This window comes from Mytilus edulis, chromosome 3 (genome assembly GCF_963676685.1).
Source record: "Mytilus edulis chromosome 3, xbMytEdul2.2, whole genome shotgun sequence".
Classification (NCBI taxonomy): domain Eukaryota; kingdom Metazoa; phylum Mollusca; class Bivalvia; order Mytilida; family Mytilidae; genus Mytilus; species Mytilus edulis.
Window position 1 is genome coordinate 2,017,376 of NC_092346.1, and position 21,724 is coordinate 2,039,099.

Here is a 21,724-nt window from a genome sequence, read left to right on the forward strand (position 1 = left end):
TAATTTATGTCATATGATTATTATGAACATTAAGATGTTTATGCAGTTACACACACTAACTTAGTTTTATGAGTATTTTTTTTTTTTACATTTTTATTACTAATCCGTAACGTATAATGGACAAAAGTTTCATTTAGTAAATGTTTTCGAAAACATTACTGCTAATTAATTTTAGGGTATTAATGCACACGTTTACATACCATAATTATGGAGATTATTTTGCTTTTGTAACTTTAATCATATTTCATTGATATGATGTCTATACCAAATAAATACTAATTCCTTCCGTTCAAATCTCTTTATTCAGGTACGAAAAGATTAACTACAAAATAAAAGATAAAACACACTAAATTCTACTATCAAAACTAACATTTTGTGAATTATAATACAATACAAAAGTGCATCTATCATAACATTTACGGTAGTAACATACACTTGTTCTCTTTCAAAAAAGTAATATCATGAACATTTACGGTAAATAATTGCCAAATTATCAAGTTCAACTTTCATCGGTTTTAAATCAATTAAACTCAAAATTTCTAACTTTAAACATGAAAGATAATTTATCTGTAATAAATAAAAGAAACATACCATATTGGTTGACTCTGGTATTCCTAATTTTCATCATAATCTAAGATTTTCACCAAGCACGTTTCGTGCAAATTCCCTGAAGGGGTTCATTTAAGTAAAGGGAAAGTAACTTGTCTTAAAATAGAATATCACTAATTACCAAAAAATACAACAATAGGCAACAATGGTTTTGTTCTCAAATTTGGCCGCTACATTCCAGCCCCTTAATTGTGGTCTTAAAGAACTCAATTATCAAAAATTATAATAAGGCCAAATAATTTCCCAATTTAAGTGACAATCAATAACTAAACCTTTATATAGTCCATTTATACAACAAAGTACTTTCAAACACAAGTTACTGTTCTAACATGACTAGTTCAAACTATGACTCTAAATATCAGCTTCTAATACCAAACACAACTTTGCGACTGGTCGTAATAATGTTGTTGAATATGTTTTTAGCCTCACTATACGAACATTGTCTGACTTGTCCTTTAGTACTTCAATGATTCTTCCTAAGTTCCAAAGATTCCTCGGTGTATTATCCTGGATCAATACAATGTCTCCTATTTTCAAGTTTCGCTTTTCAGAGTTCCACTTTTGCCTACTTTGTAATAAAGGCAAATACTCATGAGTCCATCTCTTCCAGAAAATGTCTGCTAGATATTGTATTTGTCGCCAACGTCTTCTTACGTAATTGTCTGTTTTACAAAAAGTTCCTGGAGGAAAGTATTCGCCAGGTCTTAATAAGAGAAGATGGTTCGGAGTAAGCACCTTTAAATCGTCTACGTGTTCAGATACTTCAGAAATCGGACGGTTATTCAAGATTGCTTCCACTTCACAAAACAATGTATTCAGATTTTCATCGTTCAATCGAAGACTCTGCTCTTGCATGACAGAATATAACACCTTTCTTACTGATCTTATTAATCTCTCCCACACGCCTCCAAAGTGTGACGCGGCAGGAGGGTTGAATGCCCATTTTATACTTTTCTGAAGCATAAAATTATTTATCTGGTCTATGTTCCATCTTTCTATTTCTTCTCTCATTTCTCTTTCTGCTCCAACTAGATTTGTTCCGTTATCTGATCTTATGAATTCTGGCTTTCCTCTGCGAGATATCAAACGTCTGATTGCGTTTATACAAGAATCTGTATCCATAGAATGTGCGATTTCCAAGTGAACGGCACGGATGGAGAGACAAGTAAAGATAACCCCATATCGTTTCACTAAACTTCTTCCTTGTTTGATCTGAAACGGTCCAAAAAAGTCCATTCCAACCATCGTAAATGGTGGTTTATCGGATATAAGTCTCTCCTTTGGTAAATTAGCCATTTTTTGGTCAACAAATGGTGCACAGTACTTCCTACAGAATACACATTTTGATACTATTCCTTTAATCATAGAGGTAGCACCAATAATCCAAAATGTTTGCCTTAGTTGCGCCAGAATTGAGTTTTTACCCAAGTGTCCTACTGAACGGTGAATATCTTCAATGATCAACTTTGAAATGTTAGAGTCTTTCGGTAATAATATTGGATGTTTCGCATCATACGGTAATTCAGCACGCTCTAATCTTCCTCCTACTCTTAACAAACCATTCTCGTCTATAAATGGATTAAGTTTGAAGAGTTTAGATGACTTCTTTAACACTTTACCTCGGTCTATATTTTGAAGTACATGTATTTCTTCTTCAAAGTGAACACTTTGTTCATATTTAATGATAGCCATTTCTGATCTATTAAGAGTTTCAGTTGTCGGTAAAGTGATCTGAACATCTTTCGTTACTCCGTTCAATGATTTTCTAACTGTTCGTTCATTCTGATTATCCACTGAGTTCTCACCTTCTGACTGACGTCTGTTTCTTATTTGTTTTCTTTCCTTAACGAGTTTCCTAAAGTTGTCCAACGCAATAAATAACCAACTATTTATTTTCTTCAGTTTCTTCCATTCTGAGAATAGAGAGAACAGTCTATCTAATCCGTGATGTTCGCTTGACAATATTGTAGTGTTAACGACTCGTTTCACTTCTTTATCTTCATCAATAATAGTCTTGTCTATGTGCCCTTCTGGCCATTCTATTTCTGGTTTCCAAAGATACTCTGGTCCATTGAACCAGTCTGGGTTGGATTCAAACTTTGAAACTGACATTCCCCTAGATGCATAATCTGCGGGATTAAGCTTTGTATTTATATACTTCCACTGATCAACAATTGTAGCTTCATGAATGATTTCTAAGCGGTTTGCAACGAAAGTGTGGAAACGTATATTCTGATTGCTGATATAGCGTAATACTGACATACTGTCTGTCCAAAAGAATGTTTTGTCTATGCTGTAGTTTAACTCCTCTAATACTACTTTACTTAGTTTTACTGCTCGTGTTGCGGCTGTAAGTTCCATCCTAGGTATAGTTACCTTTTTCAATGGTGCTACCCGAGACTTGCCGAGTACAAAAGAACAATGAATCATACCTTCATCATCAACAAGGCGTAAATAAAATACCATTCCGTAGCCAATTTCACTAGCATCAGAAAAGCAATGAAGCTGAGATGAAACAACCTTTCCAAAGTTTTCAGGTTTATAGCACCTGTCTATTCTCACGTTCTCAAGGTCAGAAAGCTGATCTAACCAATCGTTCCATTTCTTTAAATCAGGTCCTATAAGTTCTTTATCCCAACTAAACCCTTGTCTACACAAACCCTGTAGAATAGATTTCGCATTCAGCACGTACGGCGATATAATTCCTAAAGGATCGTATACTGAACTAGTGATTGAAAGAATACTTCTTCTAGTCGCTATCTTTTCTTTGCACTTAATTCTGAATCCAAGAGTGTCAGTCTCTATAAACCATTGCACACCTAGTGCACGTTCAACCGGGAGGTCATCCTCAAGACTCCACTGCTTGACCTCTTTGGCACGCTCCTCCTCTGGTATCGATTTAATTACGAGTGGGCTGTTACTGATCCATTTTGTCATATGAAATCCACCCTTTTCACACAAAGAAGTTATGTTCTTTATCAACGATATTGCTTCAACGTCAGTCGATAATGACGAAAGACAATCATCAACATACATGCTCTTAGTTATTGTGTGTGCTACTTCTTTGTCATAATGTTCACCGAAGTCTTCAGTTGTTCTTTTTAGCGCATAGTTACAGCAACTTGGTGATGATGTGGCACCGAACAAATGCCCAGTCATTCTATACTGTTCCGGTTCATTCTCCATGTTACCGTTTGGCCACCAAAAGAATCTTAAACAGTCTCTATCAAGTGGTGGCACTTTCACCTGGTGAAACATAGCTTCTATATCTCCTAAAATTGCAACTTTCTCTTCACGGAATCTTATGAGAACACCTAGTAGGTTATTAGTGAGATCTGGTCCCTGTAAGAGTTGTTTATTCAGAGACACACCCATATTTGTAGCTGAACAGTCAAACACAATTCTAATTTTGTCTGGTTTCTGACTGTGGTAAACACCATGATGCGGGATATACCATACTCGTCCATCGTTTCTGCTGAACTGTTCCTTTGGGACGTGTTCCATGTAACCTCTTTCTAACAGTTTGTCCATAAAATCAGTATAGTCCTGTTTGAATTTAGGATTCTTGATAAACTTGTTCTTAAGACTTCTCAATCGCTGCTGGCCCTGGGAAGCATTATTCGGCAGTTTCACATTGCTGTCACGGAAGGGTAGCGGAATGTAGTACTGTCCCTTCTCAAAATGAATATTCTTATTCACATAATCTAAGAAAGAATTGTCGTCTACTGAGTTTTCTCTCTTGTCATCTATAATGCGTTCAGGAAAATCAAAGTTCATAGATTTTTCAACTAACTCGTTAAGCCTTGAATGCTCTTCTTCATGAATCGCAGACATCTCTACTCGATTAACGACTTTATTAGTTCCTGTACATTCTCGTATCATGTTCCATATAATCCATCCCAATCTAGTGCGTGTGGCATGTGGGGATCCACTTGGTCCTGTTGCTACCTCAAATGGTGTGTAGGCATCTGGGACATTATTGCCTATCATAAGTCCAATACTAGCATCAAGGTTAGGCCATTTAATTCCCGACAAGTGACTCCATTTCGAGATTTCTTCTTGTTTCGGAATGTGTTCCACTGAAACTGGCATCTCATCCTTTGTATAGACTCTTGGAAGTTCTACAACATCATTCATTTCTAGGTCAAATACTTGTAATCCAGAAACTGCATAAGTTGTCATCTTATACGGTTCACCCATGGTATTCAGTGTAATCTGCATTCTTTTACCATTTCCACCTAGCTTGTGCAACAGATTTTCTGTACAGAATGACACGCTACTTCCTGAATCAAAGAATGCGTATGTCTCTACACAAGGTGCTTTATTCTTCAGTTTTACCCTTACTGGTATTATAGCCATTGCACATGACATATCTCCAGCCCCTACTTGGCTGTTATCTGATAAATAGCTTGTGCACGCGCTAGTCTTGTTTTCCACTTCTGTCGAACTTTCACTCTGTTTCATTGGTGTAACATCTCTTGGTACTTTGTCTTTGTCGTGAAGTAAAGTTGGATGTCTTTTGTTACAAATGAGGCATGTGGCTCGCATTTTACAGTTAACTGTTCTGTGTCCTATTTTTAGGCAACCAAAACAATGACCTTTGCTCTTTAAATGTTCATAACGGTTTCTAATACTCAAAGATAGTATGCTTTTGCAATCTTCTAATTTATGACAGTTTCCACAGTAGGTACATTTCAGTTCATTTACATGCTTATCATGTTCGTTTTTAACATCTGTGGCAAAGCTCATCCTTTGAGTCTGTTTCGATTTGTTATCAGTCACATTTTTAGCCTTCTGGTCTCTTGTATTATTCTGTTTTGCAGAAACCGCTATATTACCATAAGTTGGGTCATTGGCCTTTTTAGCTTCCTGTTTAACAAACTGCACAAAATGTGTAAATGTTACAGACTCTTTCTTTTCCTTTGTTCGCATAACTACATTTCTCCATCGATCATGAAAGTAGAATGGTAATTTAATCATTAGTCGTTTAATGTTCTCGGAGTATTCAAGAATACGCATAGCTTCCATGCTTTCAGCTGCATTTTCACATTCAATAAAAAATAAAGAGAAATCATCAAGTGACTTTGAATCTCCAGCTTGTATGGTAGGCCACTCTAGTGCTCTTTTAATGAATGCATTTGCAATAACTCCTGTATCTCCGTATCTTTCTTCTAACTGTTTGATTGCTGCACTATATGCATGTTCACCTATTAAATGACTGAATCCACTTACTACTTTGCTTGCTTCGCCATATGTAAATTGTTCCAAATAAGTCATTTTCTCCTCCTCGTTATCTGTATTTGCAACTATTCTTGCTTGAAATTGTCTATAAAACTTTCTGTATTCTAAAGGGTTTCCTCCAAATTTCTTAATATCAGGTGTAGGTTTTCGTAAGTGTTTCACTACTGCAGACATACTATTTTCCGCTATATTAGCCTGAATATTGTTCATATTTTCATCATGTTTAATGCTGGATATCACAGTCGTATTATGTTCATTTGTAGGTTCTTGCAAATGTGTGTTGTTTGCGGTAGATATAATTTTATTGACCTTTAGGGCTTTAACTGGTCTAATTTCGAGTACTTCTTTTATCTCGTTCTTTGGTACAAACGGTTTAGCCATTACGTTATAATTCACAGCTGTTTTTTGTGCAGTGTCAGATTTCTTTGGTTTTGATTGTACTTTGGAAACGTGAGTACTACATGTACTATTTGATTCAACTTCAAGATTTTCATACTTGTCTAATAGTTTTGTTTTTGCATCTGCTATAGCGATATCGGTGTCAAGTTGCAATTCTTCTTCTTCTAATTTTAATTTTAACTTTGCTAACTCAATGTCTTTCTTTCTTTTAAGTGCTGCCAATGTTGTCTCTACTTCAACTCGTTTTTGTTCTTCTTTTAACCTTTGTGATGATAAACTTGATCTTGAAAGTGATGATCGTTTACTAATTACACTTTTTGACCTCAGTGTTTGTTTATTTTCTTCGCGGATAGCGTTGAAATAATTTTCTATTGATCTCTTGATCTCGCGTAAAGATTCATCTCTTTCTTGGAAAACCATCATATATGATTCTTTGTCTTCCTCATGACCTATCTTAGGCATAATGTTTTGGTGTTGTTCTAAGAACATCTCATATTTGTCCATCCATATTGAATACTTCCCTTTGATTGTATCATATGGTGCTTTATCTGCTATAAACACTGTGAAGATTCTGATCTGAAATCTGGATCTCAAAAGTGCTTTCATAATAACAATATAAAATTTACGTTCTTCCAAATGCCATCACTGTCTTTGTAAAATGTAAACATAATTGGGAGGACTTTTATGTCAATTTTTAGCATTGAAATAGCCAGACCATATACAAATTTCCAGGTGGTCCATAGGACTACTGATTAACCATGTTTTGGTAGTCCTCCTAGATTTTAGGGGGGCACCGGACTACCGGACTACCGTTAGTGTCGAACCCTGCTATTAGATCAATAATGTTTTCAGAAAGACGATTTAAGCCACCGTAACTATGGGCAAGCTTATCAAATTCGTATTGTTGTCCTTTTTCTGATAATGTTCTTGCTCTGGCACCATCTACATGTTCTGATTCCAAACTACATGTAGTCGTACTGGTCGTTTCTTCCGTTTCATTTGTGTCTTTTATATTTGCACTTTCTTCAATTACATTTGTGTCTATTATATTTGCACTTTTTTCATCTTTAGTAGCTTTGCTGTCGCTTTCTGTTAAATCCATGTCAATATGTTAATGATATGATGTCTATACCAAATAAATACTAATTCCTTCCGTTCAAATCTCTTTATTCAGGTACGAAAAGATTAACTACAAAATAAAAGATAAAACACACTAAATTCTACTATCAAAACTAACATTTTGTGAATTATAATACAATACAAAAGTGCATCTATCATAACATTTACGGTAGTAACATACACTTGTTCTCTTTCAAAAAAGTAATATCATGAACATTTACGGTAAATAATTGCCAAATTATCAAGTTCAACTTTCATCGGTTTTAAATCAATTAAACTCAAAATTTCTAACTTTAAACACGAAAGATAATTTATCTGTAATAAATAAAAGAAACATACCATATTGGTTGACTCTGGTATTCCTAATTTTCATCATAATCTAAGATTTTCACCAAGCACGTTTCGTGCAAATTCCCTGAAGGGGTTCATTTAAGTAAAGGGAAAGTAACTTGTCTTAAAATAGAATATCACTAATTACCAAAAAATACAACAATAGGCAACAATGGTTTTGTTCTCAAATTTGGCCGCTACAATTGACTTTCAATGCTTTGTATGGTGTTTATATATCTCCACTTGTACGATTCGCTCGTGTATGTAACAACATTATTAGAGTGTAGCGAGAGAAATTTTTGTATTACTGAAAAGTTATAACACCAGCGTTTTCGATAAACAAACTAGTAAAAACATTTACTAAATTTTATCATCGGTACAAGGACATCATTCAAAAATATAACTTAACATGCAGGCATCTTATACGTCCAGGTATTTCGCATCCAATCTTTTATGATTATTTTCTTTACAGAACACAAAATGTCAGTAATCACCCGAAAAGCTAACAAAACCTTTAAACAGACTTATTAAGATGATGTTGTCAGGTGATTAAAGGTTGCATATTTTGGCTTTTATATTGATTCACTTATAGGGTCTTTGCATCCGAAGTAAACACATTTATTCTAAAACCTGTTATTGGCATGACACAGGTTATGTTCTTCTCATATATTTTATGATGGTATGATACTAAACCCCTAACGGGAGATATTGTGCTTGATATTCATATGATGAAGACATAATTATTCAATCAGTTTAATTGAGATCTGATGCTGGCATGTCAGTAACTGCTAGTAGTCCTTTGTTAATTAATGTATTATTGTCATTTTGTTTAGTTTCTTTTGTTTCCTAATATGACATTGGACTCGGACCTCCTCTCTTAAACTGAGTTTTATTGTGCGTATCGCTATGTGTTTGTTTAATCTAAATTCGCTAGAAGTATGGAGGGAGGGTTGAGATCTAAAAAACATGTTTAACCCAGCCGCATTGTTGTGTCTGTCCCAAGTCAGGAGCCTCTGACCTTTGTTTGTCTTGTATGCTTTTTAATTTCAGTTTCGTGTGTATAATTTGGAGTTCAGTATGACGTCCATTATCACTGAACTAGTATACGAATTTGTTAAAGGGGCAGCTGAAGGACTCCTCTGCATCAGAAAAATAGCATTATTATCTTATCGCTATTTTATGAAATTTTTCTTTGATCTTAGTACGTCTATATGTTTAAGAAAAATATGCGAATATTTTACTGATGAGTTTTGTTTTATTTAAACAAATTTTAACATTCGCATGATAATTCAACACAATGGATCTCATTTACAAAAGAAAAATATCGCTACTCCACATTAGACACGGATTTTTCGAATCGCACTTTCCATTGACTGTATCTAGGCGTGGAAGTGTTTAAAAATAAACTGATGTACTGTTATTAAATCAAATCATAAGAATGGAGTGTATTTATATAGCAATAATCCTAGAGATTAAATAAAGGGGGCGTATTTAATTTTGATACACACAGGTGAATCCTTATATAATAATATCTCACGCGTCTCTAGGTAATCACCGACCGTGCAAGGGCTTTATAGCCAGTCAAGGTCGTTAAAAACTTCCATTTGTTGTTGTCTAGGAAATCGAGACATAAGTGATATAGGTGGTCAAGGAGCGAGGCGATCTAAATATAGAAATTAGCAGTTTTCACTTATGGCGAAGTTGATACCAAGTTCCGATTACTCTAATGACTTTGACGCCAATTGGTTTGTTGGCGCATATTATTCTGAAGTTGATGGGTGCCAGGAAGTAGGACAGTTTTTGCCCTTTATATTAACGGCATTGCACGATATTTTCAAATCTGGTAAGAACAAATATGTTATTAAGAATATTAATAATGTGCACATCAACAACACCAATAATTTTCATTTGTCAAAATCAAGACGCCCGGATCAGCAGAATAGTTACAGTTTGAAGTAAAGTGTATAAATATTTGTTATGATTTTTTATTGAAAAATTACAATAAACTAAAATTATATAGGAAAAGGGAGACAACAAAAGTAAAATAACAAAAATACCGAACTTCAATAAAATTCAAAAGCTCAAACACATTAAACCAATTGAAAACAACTGTCATATATATTCCTTACTTGAGACTTGACGTCGGCATTTCCTTATGGTGCAAATATTGGTTAAACCTGCACAGTGTATTCCAATAGATAATGCACATGATCTTGAATATTATTTTTTTGTAATTTGTTAATTAGGGTGAAGAACATCTAAATACCATTAATCTAAGAACAACAAAGATGAACTTTATAGAGGTTGAATCGACATTTAGCAGTATAACACAAATCATCGAAACCTCTCACTATTTAGTAACAACAGAAACTGACACAGATAATCTGAAAAGTTAATGCTATACTATATATAGTTTAACATGTGTAACCCCGACACCTTCTTTTAATGTATGTACTACGCCAGGAGCCTGTAGTTCAGTGGTTGTCAATGGTTCATGTCTGTTATTTTAGTTTTTCGTATTTTGTTTTGTGATAAATTAGGCGGTCAGTTTTTCCAATTGAATTGTTTCATATTTTTCATGTGGGGACCTTTTATAGCCGACTATACGGTATGGGTTTTTTTTCGTTATTAGATGCTGTGCAGTGGCTTATAAATGCTTACATCTACTTTTTTTTAACTTGGGTTGACAGTTGTATCATAGGCAATTAAAGGGGTACTGGTACATGTAAATTCAGTAAAAAAAAACTCCCATTGACTTTAATGCTTATCTAATATGTCTTGAATTAAATTTAAATCTGATTTACCTTTAGAAATCAGAAACTTTGAAATTTATATATCATTCATGAAAGTACAAAAGTAGCCCTATATTTTGCAACAATATAAACATTTTTGGGCATTCACATGACTTCGTTTACAAACACTGTCGATTCGCACTTAATTCCTTTACTGACCCCCATTACTTTTCAACCCTGTAGTAAAGAAAAAGGTACATTCAGCATTCATTTTTTTTTATTTCTTTTAACTCTAGTTTTGATCCATCTATCAAAAAATATTTCTTACAAACATCATCTTCCAATCAGAAGAGCACATGACTTCAGTTTTATACCACCTTTGTTATTTTTTGTAAGATATCTTGTACTAATTGTTTTGATTAAATATTGTATATATTGTAAATATTGTACATATATGTATTTCTCTATACCTGGTCAAAATGATGGTTTATTGAGAATAAAGATATATATATAGAAAGCCCCCCCCCCCCCCCTCCCCCCCCCCCCCCCAAATGGGCGGTTCCTGATGACGTATATGTATTTACTGAATTTACCCCTAAACCACATTTCCTTATTTTTATATTACTGATGAAAAGTAAAGACTTGAAGATTTTACAATTGAGGAGTAGAAAACACGGTTGTTGCTACGGCGATCAGAACATATATATACAGTATATGGTTAACAGTAGCATAGATATTCAATAACGGTCAACAAAATGTTGATCATGTGCATTAAAGGGATAACCTCAACTTAACCATTACGAACCCCGTGCTCATTGGCTTCCCTACAACTGCAACTTTTAACTTTTAAAATAAAGATCAAAACACCACTTATATCAGTAACAAACAATAAACTTTTGGTTATTATGTATTTTTTTTTATATTTTATATATAGATAAGTCAATTGATTATGGTTAAAGTAATTTTATGGAACATATGCTCAATGAAACACAAGAATTACTAATCTCCACAATATTATCGACCAAAACGAATGTTGCAGTCTTGCTACTAAAAGTTATAATTATACAAAGCTATTTTTACGACAGCCATATCGTTTTGTCAACTCATGAGTTATCCGGGGCTGAGTCTAGTTTTAAAAAGACATTACCTGTCTCTGTTGCTAACTCCTTCCATTATTAAATCTACAATATCAAAAGGTAAACTCAATATGCAAGACTCTGCTTACATTAAGTGAGGTTCCAAAGGGGATTTGGGGGTAAAAATGGGTGATAGCATAGATATTGAAGTTTACTATAATGAAATAATTGATATTCAATTTTAAATCAATTACATATTCAAACATCAGACTCGGAATTCTTTTAAACTTAGTTATAATGTGCGTGTTGCTGTGTGTTTGTCTAAACCACAACAGGTAGTGGTATAGGGGAATGATTGCGACATATTTAACATTGTCTCATTTTTGTGCCTGGCCCATGTCTGGCCACAGTCAGGAACCTGAGGCCTTTGTTAGCCTTTTATTTATTCATTTATTTTTTCACTTGTATGTTTCGGAGTAAAGTTTGTCGTTCATTTCATTGAACTAGTATTCATAATTGCTTGAGTCCAGCTGAAGTGCTTGATTTTATGTCTATGTTAAAAATCCAGGGGGGGGGGGGGGGGGGGCTTGTGGTATTTCTGCTCTTTGTGAGGGTTCAACTTGTCTCTTTAACACATTCCCCGTTTACATTCTCTATCCTTTTAAATGTTATATACTTACAAATTCGTCATTTGGTCGTAGAAGTAACGTAAACAACGTTGTTTACATACGTGAAATTTGGGAAATTCCTTGAGTTTGAATGACCTATACAAGAATTGGCATATGAGATGATTCATCCCTAAACACACTGGGTCGATGCCACTGCTGGTGGACGTTTCGTCCCCGAGAGTATCACCAGCTCAGTAGTCAGCACTAAGGTGTTGACATGAATATCAATTATATGGTCATTTTTATAAATTTTCTGTTTACAAAACTTTGAATTTTTCGAAAAACTAAGGATTTTCTTACCCCAGGAGTAAATTACCTTAGCCGTATTTGGCACAACTTTTTGGAATTTTGGTCCTCAATGCTCTTCAACTTTGTATTCATTTGGCCTTTTTTAACTATTTTGATCTGAGCGTCACTGATAAGTCTTATGTAGACGAAACGCGCGTCTGGCGTATAAAATTATAATCCTGGTACTTTTGATAACTATTCCCAGTATAGGAACTAGGAGTAATGTTATTTTCACAGTTCATTAGTTTAGTTAATTTTGATAAAACTGATAGTGCATTTTGTTGGAAGCACTTTTGTCTGCAACTATTATAAGTTAAATAAGTGGGACATAACAAAAATTGTTTGCACTAACAATTGCAGATCTGTAAATGTTCATACATTACAAATTTCCTCTTTATACTTAAGTTTCTGTCGGATCAAAGAAAGAAACAAATAAGGTAGCAGTAGTATTACTTAAATAAAGTTCATAACGGTGAGCTCCAATGAAGAACTGCTTTCGAATCTGACAAGATTAACAAGTTATATGGGAACACGTGGCTTCGAAAACCAAGAAGATCTAGGGTTAACGGTTGGCAATCGTTTCATAGTGTAAATGTTTATAGTTATCAATATATTCAGCTTAAACAGGGTGTGACTAGAATGTTCCCCTGGCAAATTCCTTTATATATATTTATATAACGGTTATCAGCAAAACAGTTTTGAATTGGTAACTCTGATATTTTCTAAAATAACTGCAGTTAATTATATGAATTATATTAATTATCTGATTACCGTTTCCTGACGATAGAAGTTTCAGAAACAAAGCTCTTCGATCGCCACACTAAATCAAACTCTTTCCGTAACTCAACAAACCAAGTATCCCTTTTTTGTTTATTCATTGAAGTTTTTTTAAGTACAAAAAAATGTAAGTGGTCCACAAATATTAAGATCGAGATTAAAAATAATATTTATTAATTTCCAAATATATCTTATGTATCATAATAATCGTGCTCTGGTAGATATATATCATACAAATTGTATTAGTTGATATTCAATATGCACATTCTCGTTACAGGCAATGTCCGTGGAAACACTTTATTAGACATTGGCACAGGGCCAACAATTCACTCTGTCATTAGTGCATGTCCATATGTACAAAAGATAATACTGTCAGATTATTCTCAAGTGAATAGAGACGCCTTACAGCATTGGAAAGATAACAAATCACAGACCGGGAGTGCATTATGCAAATTTATACTTGACCTTGAAGGTGGCAAATTTCAGTAAGTATTAGTTTGTTCAAACTTTACTGAGTAGTATATTTAAAAAAAAAGGGAATTGAAGATCTAAACAAGGAGCAATAAAAACCGAGAATAAAAATATTTCCATTGGCAAAGAAGAAGCAAATTTGACACAACATAACGATAATAAAATATAAACACAATTCAGCATAACCTTGCTCAGAAAACTAAATATGTAGCACAACAAAACCTGCTTAACACCGATATTAAACGTAGTGCCCCAAAGCTATACTGGAACATTTCTTCGTCTAATCTTAAGATAGTACAAATTGTATAAGTCGTTGGTATATGAAAATTGTTTGGTGTCAAAGGGAGATAAATGTTTTCAAGAAATCACTGAATTTTAATCACGTTTCTTCCCCTAGGATTTCTAACGCACAGTAGCCAACATTGTTTGGCTGGTATCATCATTGATTTGGTCTGGGGATCTTATGTTTTCATAAGTTTTCACAGGCTGACAAATTTCGACAGTGCGGACAAATCATTGTTTTCTGTTGTTTTTCCCCCCTTTTTGGGACGCTGGTTTCTATTCGCCCATGTTTTGTGTGTTCATTACCCAACTCAGTCATGGTGTCCATGTCTGTATTAAGCTGTTGTAAAACTTGTAAATTATTAAGTAGTCCTAACAAAAATTTAGGCAACACCCATACTAAATTATTTTCAAAATTAAACTGTTTAAACACGAACCCTCTGTTATATGAAAATGACTGAATAACACGAACCCTGTGTTATCCAAGAAATACTGATCAACACGAACCCTGTGTTACCTAATAAACACTGAATAACGCAAACCCTATGTAATCTTAAAAAGACTCAACAACACGAACTTTGTGTTATCGAATGAAGACTCAACAACACGAAACCCTACGCTATCTAGTGAAGACTGAACAACACAACCTTCTGTTATCCAGTAAAGACTGAACGACATGAATTTTGTGTTAACTAATAAAGACTGTACAACACGAACTTTGTTTTAACTAATAAAGACTGAACAACACGAACCTTGTGTTATCTAAAAAAGACCGAACAACACGAACCTTGTGTTATCTAGTAAAGACTGAACAACACGAACCCTGTGTTACCTAGTAAACAACACGAAGCTTGTGTTATAAAGTAAAGACTGTACAACACGAACCTTGTGTTATCTAATAAAGACTGAACAACACGAGCCTTGTGTTATCTAGTAAAGACTGTACAACACGAACCTTGCGTTAGCTTGTAAAGACTGTACAACACGAACCTAGTGTTAACTAATAAAGACCGAACAACACGAACCTGATGTTATCTAATAAAGACTGAACAACACGAACCCTATTTTATCTAATAAAGACTGAACAACACGAACCTTGTGTTATCTAATAAAGACTGAAAAACACGAACCTTGTGTTATCTAGTAAAGACTGAAAAACACGAATCTTGTGTTATCTAGTAAAGACTGTACAACATGAACCTTTTGTTTTCTAATAAAGACTGAAAAACACGAACCTTGTGTTATCTAGTAAAGACTGCACAACACGAACCTTTTGTTTTCTAATAAAAACTTAACAACACGAACCTTGTGTTATCTAATAAAGACTGTACAACGCGAACCTTGTTTATCTAATAAAGACTTAACAACACGAGCCTTGTGTTATCTAATAAAGACTGTACAACACGAACCTTGTGTTAAGTAATAAAGACTGAACAACATGAACCTTGTGTTATCTAATAAAGACTGAACGACAAAAACCTTGTGTTATCTAATAAAGACTGAACAACACCAGCCTTGTGTTATCTAATAAAGACTGTACAACACGAACCTTGTGTTAAGTAATAAAGACTGAACAACACGAACCTTGTGTTATCTAATAAAGACTGAACGACAAAAACCTTGTGTTATCTAATAAAGACTGAACAACACCAACCTTGTGTTATCTAGTAAAGACTGTACAACACGAACTTTTTGTTTTCTAATAAGACTGTACAACACGAACATTGTGTTTAGTAATAAAAAAAAACCACGAACCTTGTGTTATCTAATAAAGACTGTACAACGCGAACCTTGTGTTATCTAATAAAGACTGAACAACACGAACCTTGTGTTAACTAGTAAAGACTGAACGACACGAACCTTGTGTTATCCAGTAAAGACTGAACGACACGAACCTTGTGTTATCTAGTAAAGACTGAACGACACGAACCTTGTGTTATCTAGTAAAGACTGAACAACACGAACCTTGTGTTAACCTATAAAGACTAAACAACACGAACCTTATGTTATCTAATAAAGACTGAACAACACGAAGCTTGTGTTATAAAGTAAAGACTGTACAACACGAACCTTGTGTTATCTAGTAAAGACTGAACAACATGAACCTCGTGTTATCTAGTAAAGACTGTACAACACCAACCTTGTGTTATCTAATAAAGACTGAACAACACGAACCTTGTGTTATCTAGTAAAGACTGTACAACACGAACCTTGTGTTATCTAATAAAGACTGAACAACACGAACCTTGTGTTATCTAGTAAAGACTGTACAACACGAACCTTGTGTTATCTAAAAAAGACCGAACAACACGAACCTTGTGTTATCTAGTAAAGACTGTACAACACGAGCCTTGTGTCATCTAATAAAGAATGAACGACACGAACCTTGTGTTATCTAATAAAGACTGAACAACACGAACCTTGTGTTATCTAATAAAAACTGTACAACACGAACCTTGTGTTATCTAATAATGACTGAACATCACGAAGCTTGTGTTATAAAGTAAAGACTGTACAACACGAACCTTGTGTTATCTAATAAAGACTGAACAACAAGAACCTTGTGTTATCTAATAAGACTGTACGACACGAACCTTGTGTTATCTAATCAAGAATGAACAACACGAACCTTGTGTTATCATGTAAAGACTGAACAACACGAACCTTGTGTTATCTAATAAAGACTGAACAACACGAACCCTGTGTTATCTAGTAAAGACTGAACAACATGAACCTTGTGTTATCTAATAAAGACTGAACAACACGAACCTTGTGTTAACTAGTAAAGACTGTACAACGCGAACCTTGTGTTATCTAATAAAGACTGAACAACACGAACCTTGTGTTAACTAGTAAAGGCTGTACAACACGAACCTTGTGTTATCTAATAAAGACTGAACAACATGAACCTTGTGTTATCTAGTAAAGACTAAACATCACGAACCTTGTGTTATCTAATAAAGACTGAACAACACGAACCTTGTGTTATCTAGTAAAGACTGTACAACACGAACCTTGTGTTATCTAATAAAGACTGAACAACACGAACCTTGTGTTAACTTGTGAAGACTGTACAACACGAACGTTGTGTTATCTAATAAAGACTGAACAACATGAACCTTGTGTTATCTAGTAAAGACTGAACAACACGAACCTTGTGTTATCTAATAAAGACTGAACAACATGAACCTTGTGTTATCTAGTAAAGACTGAACAACACGAACCTTGTGTTATCTAATAAAGACTGAACAACACGAACCTTGTGTTATGTAGTAAAGACTGTACAACACGAACCTTGTGTTATCTAATAAAGACTGAACAACACGAACCTTGTGTTATCTAATAAAGACTGTACAACACGAAACCCTACGCTATCTAGTGAAGACTGAACAACACAACCTTGTGTTATCTAATAAAGACTGAACGACACGAACCTTGTGTTATCTAGTAAAGACTGTACAACACGAACCTTGTGTTATCTAATAAAGACTGAACGACACGAACCTTGTGTTATCTAATAAAGACTGAAAGACACGAACCTTGTGTTATCTAGTAAAGACTGAACGACACGAACCTTGTGTTATCTAATAAAGACTGAACGACACGAACCTTGTGTTATCTAATAAAGGCTGAACGACACGAACCTTGTGTTATAAAGTAAAAACTGAACAACATGAACCTTGTGTTATTTATAAAGAATGAACAACACAACCTTGTGTTAACTAAAAAAGACTGAACAACACGACCCTTGTGTTATCCAAGAAATACTGATCAGCACGAACCCTGTGTTATCTAATAAAGACTGAACAACACGAACCCTTTGTTATCTAATAAAGACTGTACAACATGAACCTTGTGTTATCTAATAAAGACTGGACAACACGAACCCTGTGTTATCTAATAAAGACTGTACAACATGAACCTTGTGTTATCTAATAAAGACTGAACAACACGAACCTTGTGTTATCTAATAAAGAATGAACAACACGAACCTTGTGTTATCTAATAAGACTGTACAACACGAACCTTGTGTTAACTTATAAAGAATGAACAACACGAGCCTTGTGTTATCTAGTAAAGACTGTACAACCCGAACCTTGTGTTATCTAGTAAAGACTGAACGACACGAACCTTGTGTTATCTAATAAAGACTGAACAACACGAACATTGTATTATCTAGTAAAGACTGTACAACACGAACCCTATGTTATCTAATAAGACTGAACGACACGAACCTTGTGTTATCTAATAAAGACGGAACAACATAAACCTTGGGTTAACTAATAAAGACTGAACAACATGAACGCTGTGTTATCAAATATATATTAAGACTGAACAACACGAACGCTTTTTTTTTTTATATCTATCAACACCAATGATTGTTAGCTCACAAAAACGATTAATCTGATTCATATATTGTAACCTTAACGAAATATAGTAATAAAGGAAAATCAGGATAAGATTGAACTCATGTTGATAGATACGTTTGGAAATCTGCTACTACTGCATACTTGTAGCAACAACTACTGGTATTTCAGTGGTGGATCCATAGGGGGGGCTACGGGGGGTTGAACCCCCGTTTTTGTTGACGATCAATGCATTTGAATGGGGACATATAGTTGGAACCCCCTCTTTATCCTGGGTTGGGACCCCTCCCCTTTTTGGGGTTGGGAACCCCCTTTTAAGAATGACTGGATCCGCCCCTGCAACCATACTTATCATATAGACATTTTTTATTGAAATTAAAACATGACGGTAAACTTCAAATTCAATTTACAGCTTCATCGCGAAATAGCAGTCTTACAAATATATTTTCATTTGGAATATTATTCAAAGTGTTTGAAATCTATTAGAATCAATGTGCATATCATATTGGGATTTATTTTATTTGAATTCAGTTCTTAAATAACATATAATTTTAAGCATAAAATGTGATTTTTTTTTTTACACGAATGGATAATCATGAATATATCAAGGAGGAAATAATTCATTCAAAATGTTTTGTGTGGCTTATACATTAGCATGTACATGTAAAATTCGGAACATATTGAGAGTGTAGTGAAATGTTGCGTAAAACTTCTCGTCGGTTTTTTTTAATGAAAATACAATATCTAATTTTTAAGATACATTTTGCATTTTCTATTTCCAAATTTGTGAAATTTCTCTATAATGTGTTTTCAATTGTATTTTAGCCAGACAGTTCCTGAACGATTTGCAGAGATTCGTAATAAAGTCAGCGCAATACTTCCAGTTGACCTGACACAATGTTCTTCAATACATCTTGTGAATGATTACCCTGATATAATTGTTTCTAGCCTTTGTTTTGAAGTAGCATGCAAAGATGTTCACGAGTACATCAAAGTCGTTCAGTATGTTGGAAGTTTAATGGCCCATGGCTGTCATCTTGTTGTAGTCGGAGTATTAGAAGAAACATTTTACAGAGTTGGTAAATTCAGTTTTCGATGTTTGAAAATAACAGAGTCTGAAGTAAAAACAGCATATACAACAAATGGATTTGAAATAAAGACTTGGAAGGAATATATTCCTCCGCCACGAACTGCAGAGGAGGCTGAATTTTCGGATTTCCAGAAAGCATTTGTAATGCATGCTGTGAAAGTCTAAACATTCGATCGATTGTAGAATTGAAGTATCACAGTTCGAAGCGAGTCCGAAAAAACTGACACAAATTAGTTCTCAGCGAATGTCAAAACAATTAGCACTTGACAACAAAATTTATATTATATTTCCCATACAAACTAGACTTTAGATTAGATAAATATAATTAGTAATATGGTATAAATTCTGATTTGTAACAAGTCTTTCCAAATTATAAGGGTTATATCTTTGCTATTTAATGTGGAAAATTATGTTTGAACGGCTTTTTTTAAGGGGGGGGGGGGGGGGTAAATGAAAAAAAAACGATTTCACCTGCGAAAACAATCATTCATATTCAGGTTACAGGAGATCGATAGGATTGTCAGTTTTCCTGCCAGGCACCCCCATTTCCCGGCGTTTTGCATTTGCGCCGATCTGCATTCCATTTGCGCCGATTTTTTCTTTCATTTGCGCCGATTTGTCTTTTCATTTGCGCCGATTTTTTTTACAGGTAAATTACAGGTGAATGTTATTTTTCATTTATAATTATTGACTTCTTCCGTTAGCTAGTTGTACAAATGATATGAATTGTCAATCATGATATTTATAAGACTGCTGTCCTCTGCTCACCACGGGGAGGTGGAAGTAGGATGTCGAGCAGGTTAAGTTCATTTAAACGCACTATGTTCACATACTTTCAAATCAAGAAGTAACAACCTAAGATAAAAGCACTCTGTTTATACTAAAATCACAAAGTAAAAATCTATTTACAACATTAAAATCCATAAAAACGGAATACATTAAAATCATAAATCTGTTCTTGCCGAGTGCTTATGGGCAACACATCTAATCCATTCCTTTTTTGTGATAACGTCTCTTGTATATTTGTCGTTATTGTCAATAACGAAGTCCATCTGTTCTTTCTCTTGCTTACGTACTGAAGTGGGCATTTCTAGAGTTCGCATTTTAACATACGTAACTTAAACATAAGTAAACAACGTTTATAACCAAATTTTACTAATTTACCTTCCAAGGTATAGTACATGTAGAAGCATTTACTCACCTGTGTTAAACTGAAAATGCAATTAGGAGCAAATATAAAATCAGCGCAAATGCAAAAATGAAATCGGCGCAAATGAAAGAATTACAATTTTAAAAATCGGCGCGAATGTCATACGCCCCCATTTCCTCCGTCAATAAAAACTGGACTTCATGATATTGCCAAAAGTGCCAAATACTGCTTTAAGGATACAGAATAACAGTTTGGAATGAGGATGAAACTGTTCTCGAATTTGATAAAAAAGCGGGCGAAATATAAATAATTTGTTTTACATATCTTGACTGACTATTAAGCTTTGGTCGGAAAATACATGTACGTGAACACATCCTTCCTAAACTTAAACGCTGCTGTTTATCTTAACATATTTAGTGAATCTGTATCTCTAAAAAGTGCGTTGCTTATCAGTAAATCTCAAATTATAAGACAAAACGCGTTTATATTTTCAAATGATATAATAAACAAGTCTAAATTGATATAAAGAACAGTGACGTATACCCCCACATATCTTTTTTTATGTCCCCGCCGTAACGGAGGGAGAATTAAGTTTTACCCTTATCCGTCCGTCCGTACGTCCCGAAAATTGGTTTTCATTCTGTAACTTTAAATTTAGTTTGTCTCAAACAAATGTTATGAAACTTATACACAACGCTTATTACCACAAAACACAGATCAAGTTTGAATTTTGGTGGCGTCACTTTTACCGTTCTAGTGTTATGTCCTTTTTACAAATGGAAAAATTGCTGAATTTATTTTTTCGTTCTCTTACTTTGATTTGCCTCAACCAAATGTTATGAAACTTATACACAATGCGTATTACCACAAAACACAGATCAAGTTTGAATTTTGGTGGCGTCACATTTACTGTTCTAGAGAAATGCCACTTTACAAATGGAAAAAATGCTGAGATTTTATTTTTATTCTCTAACTTAAGTTTGCCCCAACTAAATGTTATGAAACTGATAAACAATGCGTATTACCACAAAACTCAGATCAAGTACTTGAGGAAGCGTCACTTCTACAGTTCTTGAGTTATGCCCCTTTATAACGTTATATGCAAGCGGGGGCATCATCTGTGTC

The 21,724-nt window shown here is 34.4% G+C and overlaps 2 protein-coding genes across 3 annotated transcripts; one reads left to right on the forward strand and one right to left on the reverse strand.

Annotated features, from left to right (window-relative positions):
• Positions 1 to 283: 283 nt before the first annotated feature.
• On the reverse strand, positions 284 to 7,894 carry LOC139515606 (uncharacterized). 2 transcript variants are annotated; one of them, XR_011662811.1, is made up of 3 exons: positions 7,708 to 7,894; positions 592 to 7,438; positions 284 to 322 (listed from the first exon to the last, which is right to left on the reverse strand). XR_011662811.1 is itself a non-coding variant. In XM_071305223.1 (2 exons), exon 2 carries the CDS (start codon positions 6,853 to 6,855, stop codon positions 961 to 963), a length of 5,895 nt encoding a protein of 1,964 aa, XP_071161324.1. In that variant the 5' UTR covers positions 6,856 to 7,438; positions 7,708 to 7,894; the 3' UTR covers positions 284 to 960. The 2 variants fall into 2 exon arrangements, 1 of the variants encoding a protein (XP_071161324.1); XM_071305223.1 differs by having other exon boundaries at positions 284 to 7,438.
• Positions 7,895 to 9,259: 1,365 nt separating this feature from the next.
• Positions 9,260 to 19,781, forward strand: LOC139515607 (nicotinamide N-methyltransferase-like). Its single transcript, XM_071305224.1, has 3 exons — positions 9,260 to 9,541; positions 13,517 to 13,724; positions 19,185 to 19,781. The coding sequence occupies exons 1-3, from the start codon at positions 9,391 to 9,393 to the stop codon at positions 19,612 to 19,614; spliced, it is 789 nt and encodes a 262-aa protein (XP_071161325.1). The 5' UTR covers positions 9,260 to 9,390; the 3' UTR covers positions 19,615 to 19,781.
• The last annotated feature ends 1,943 nt before the right edge of the window (positions 19,782 to 21,724 follow it).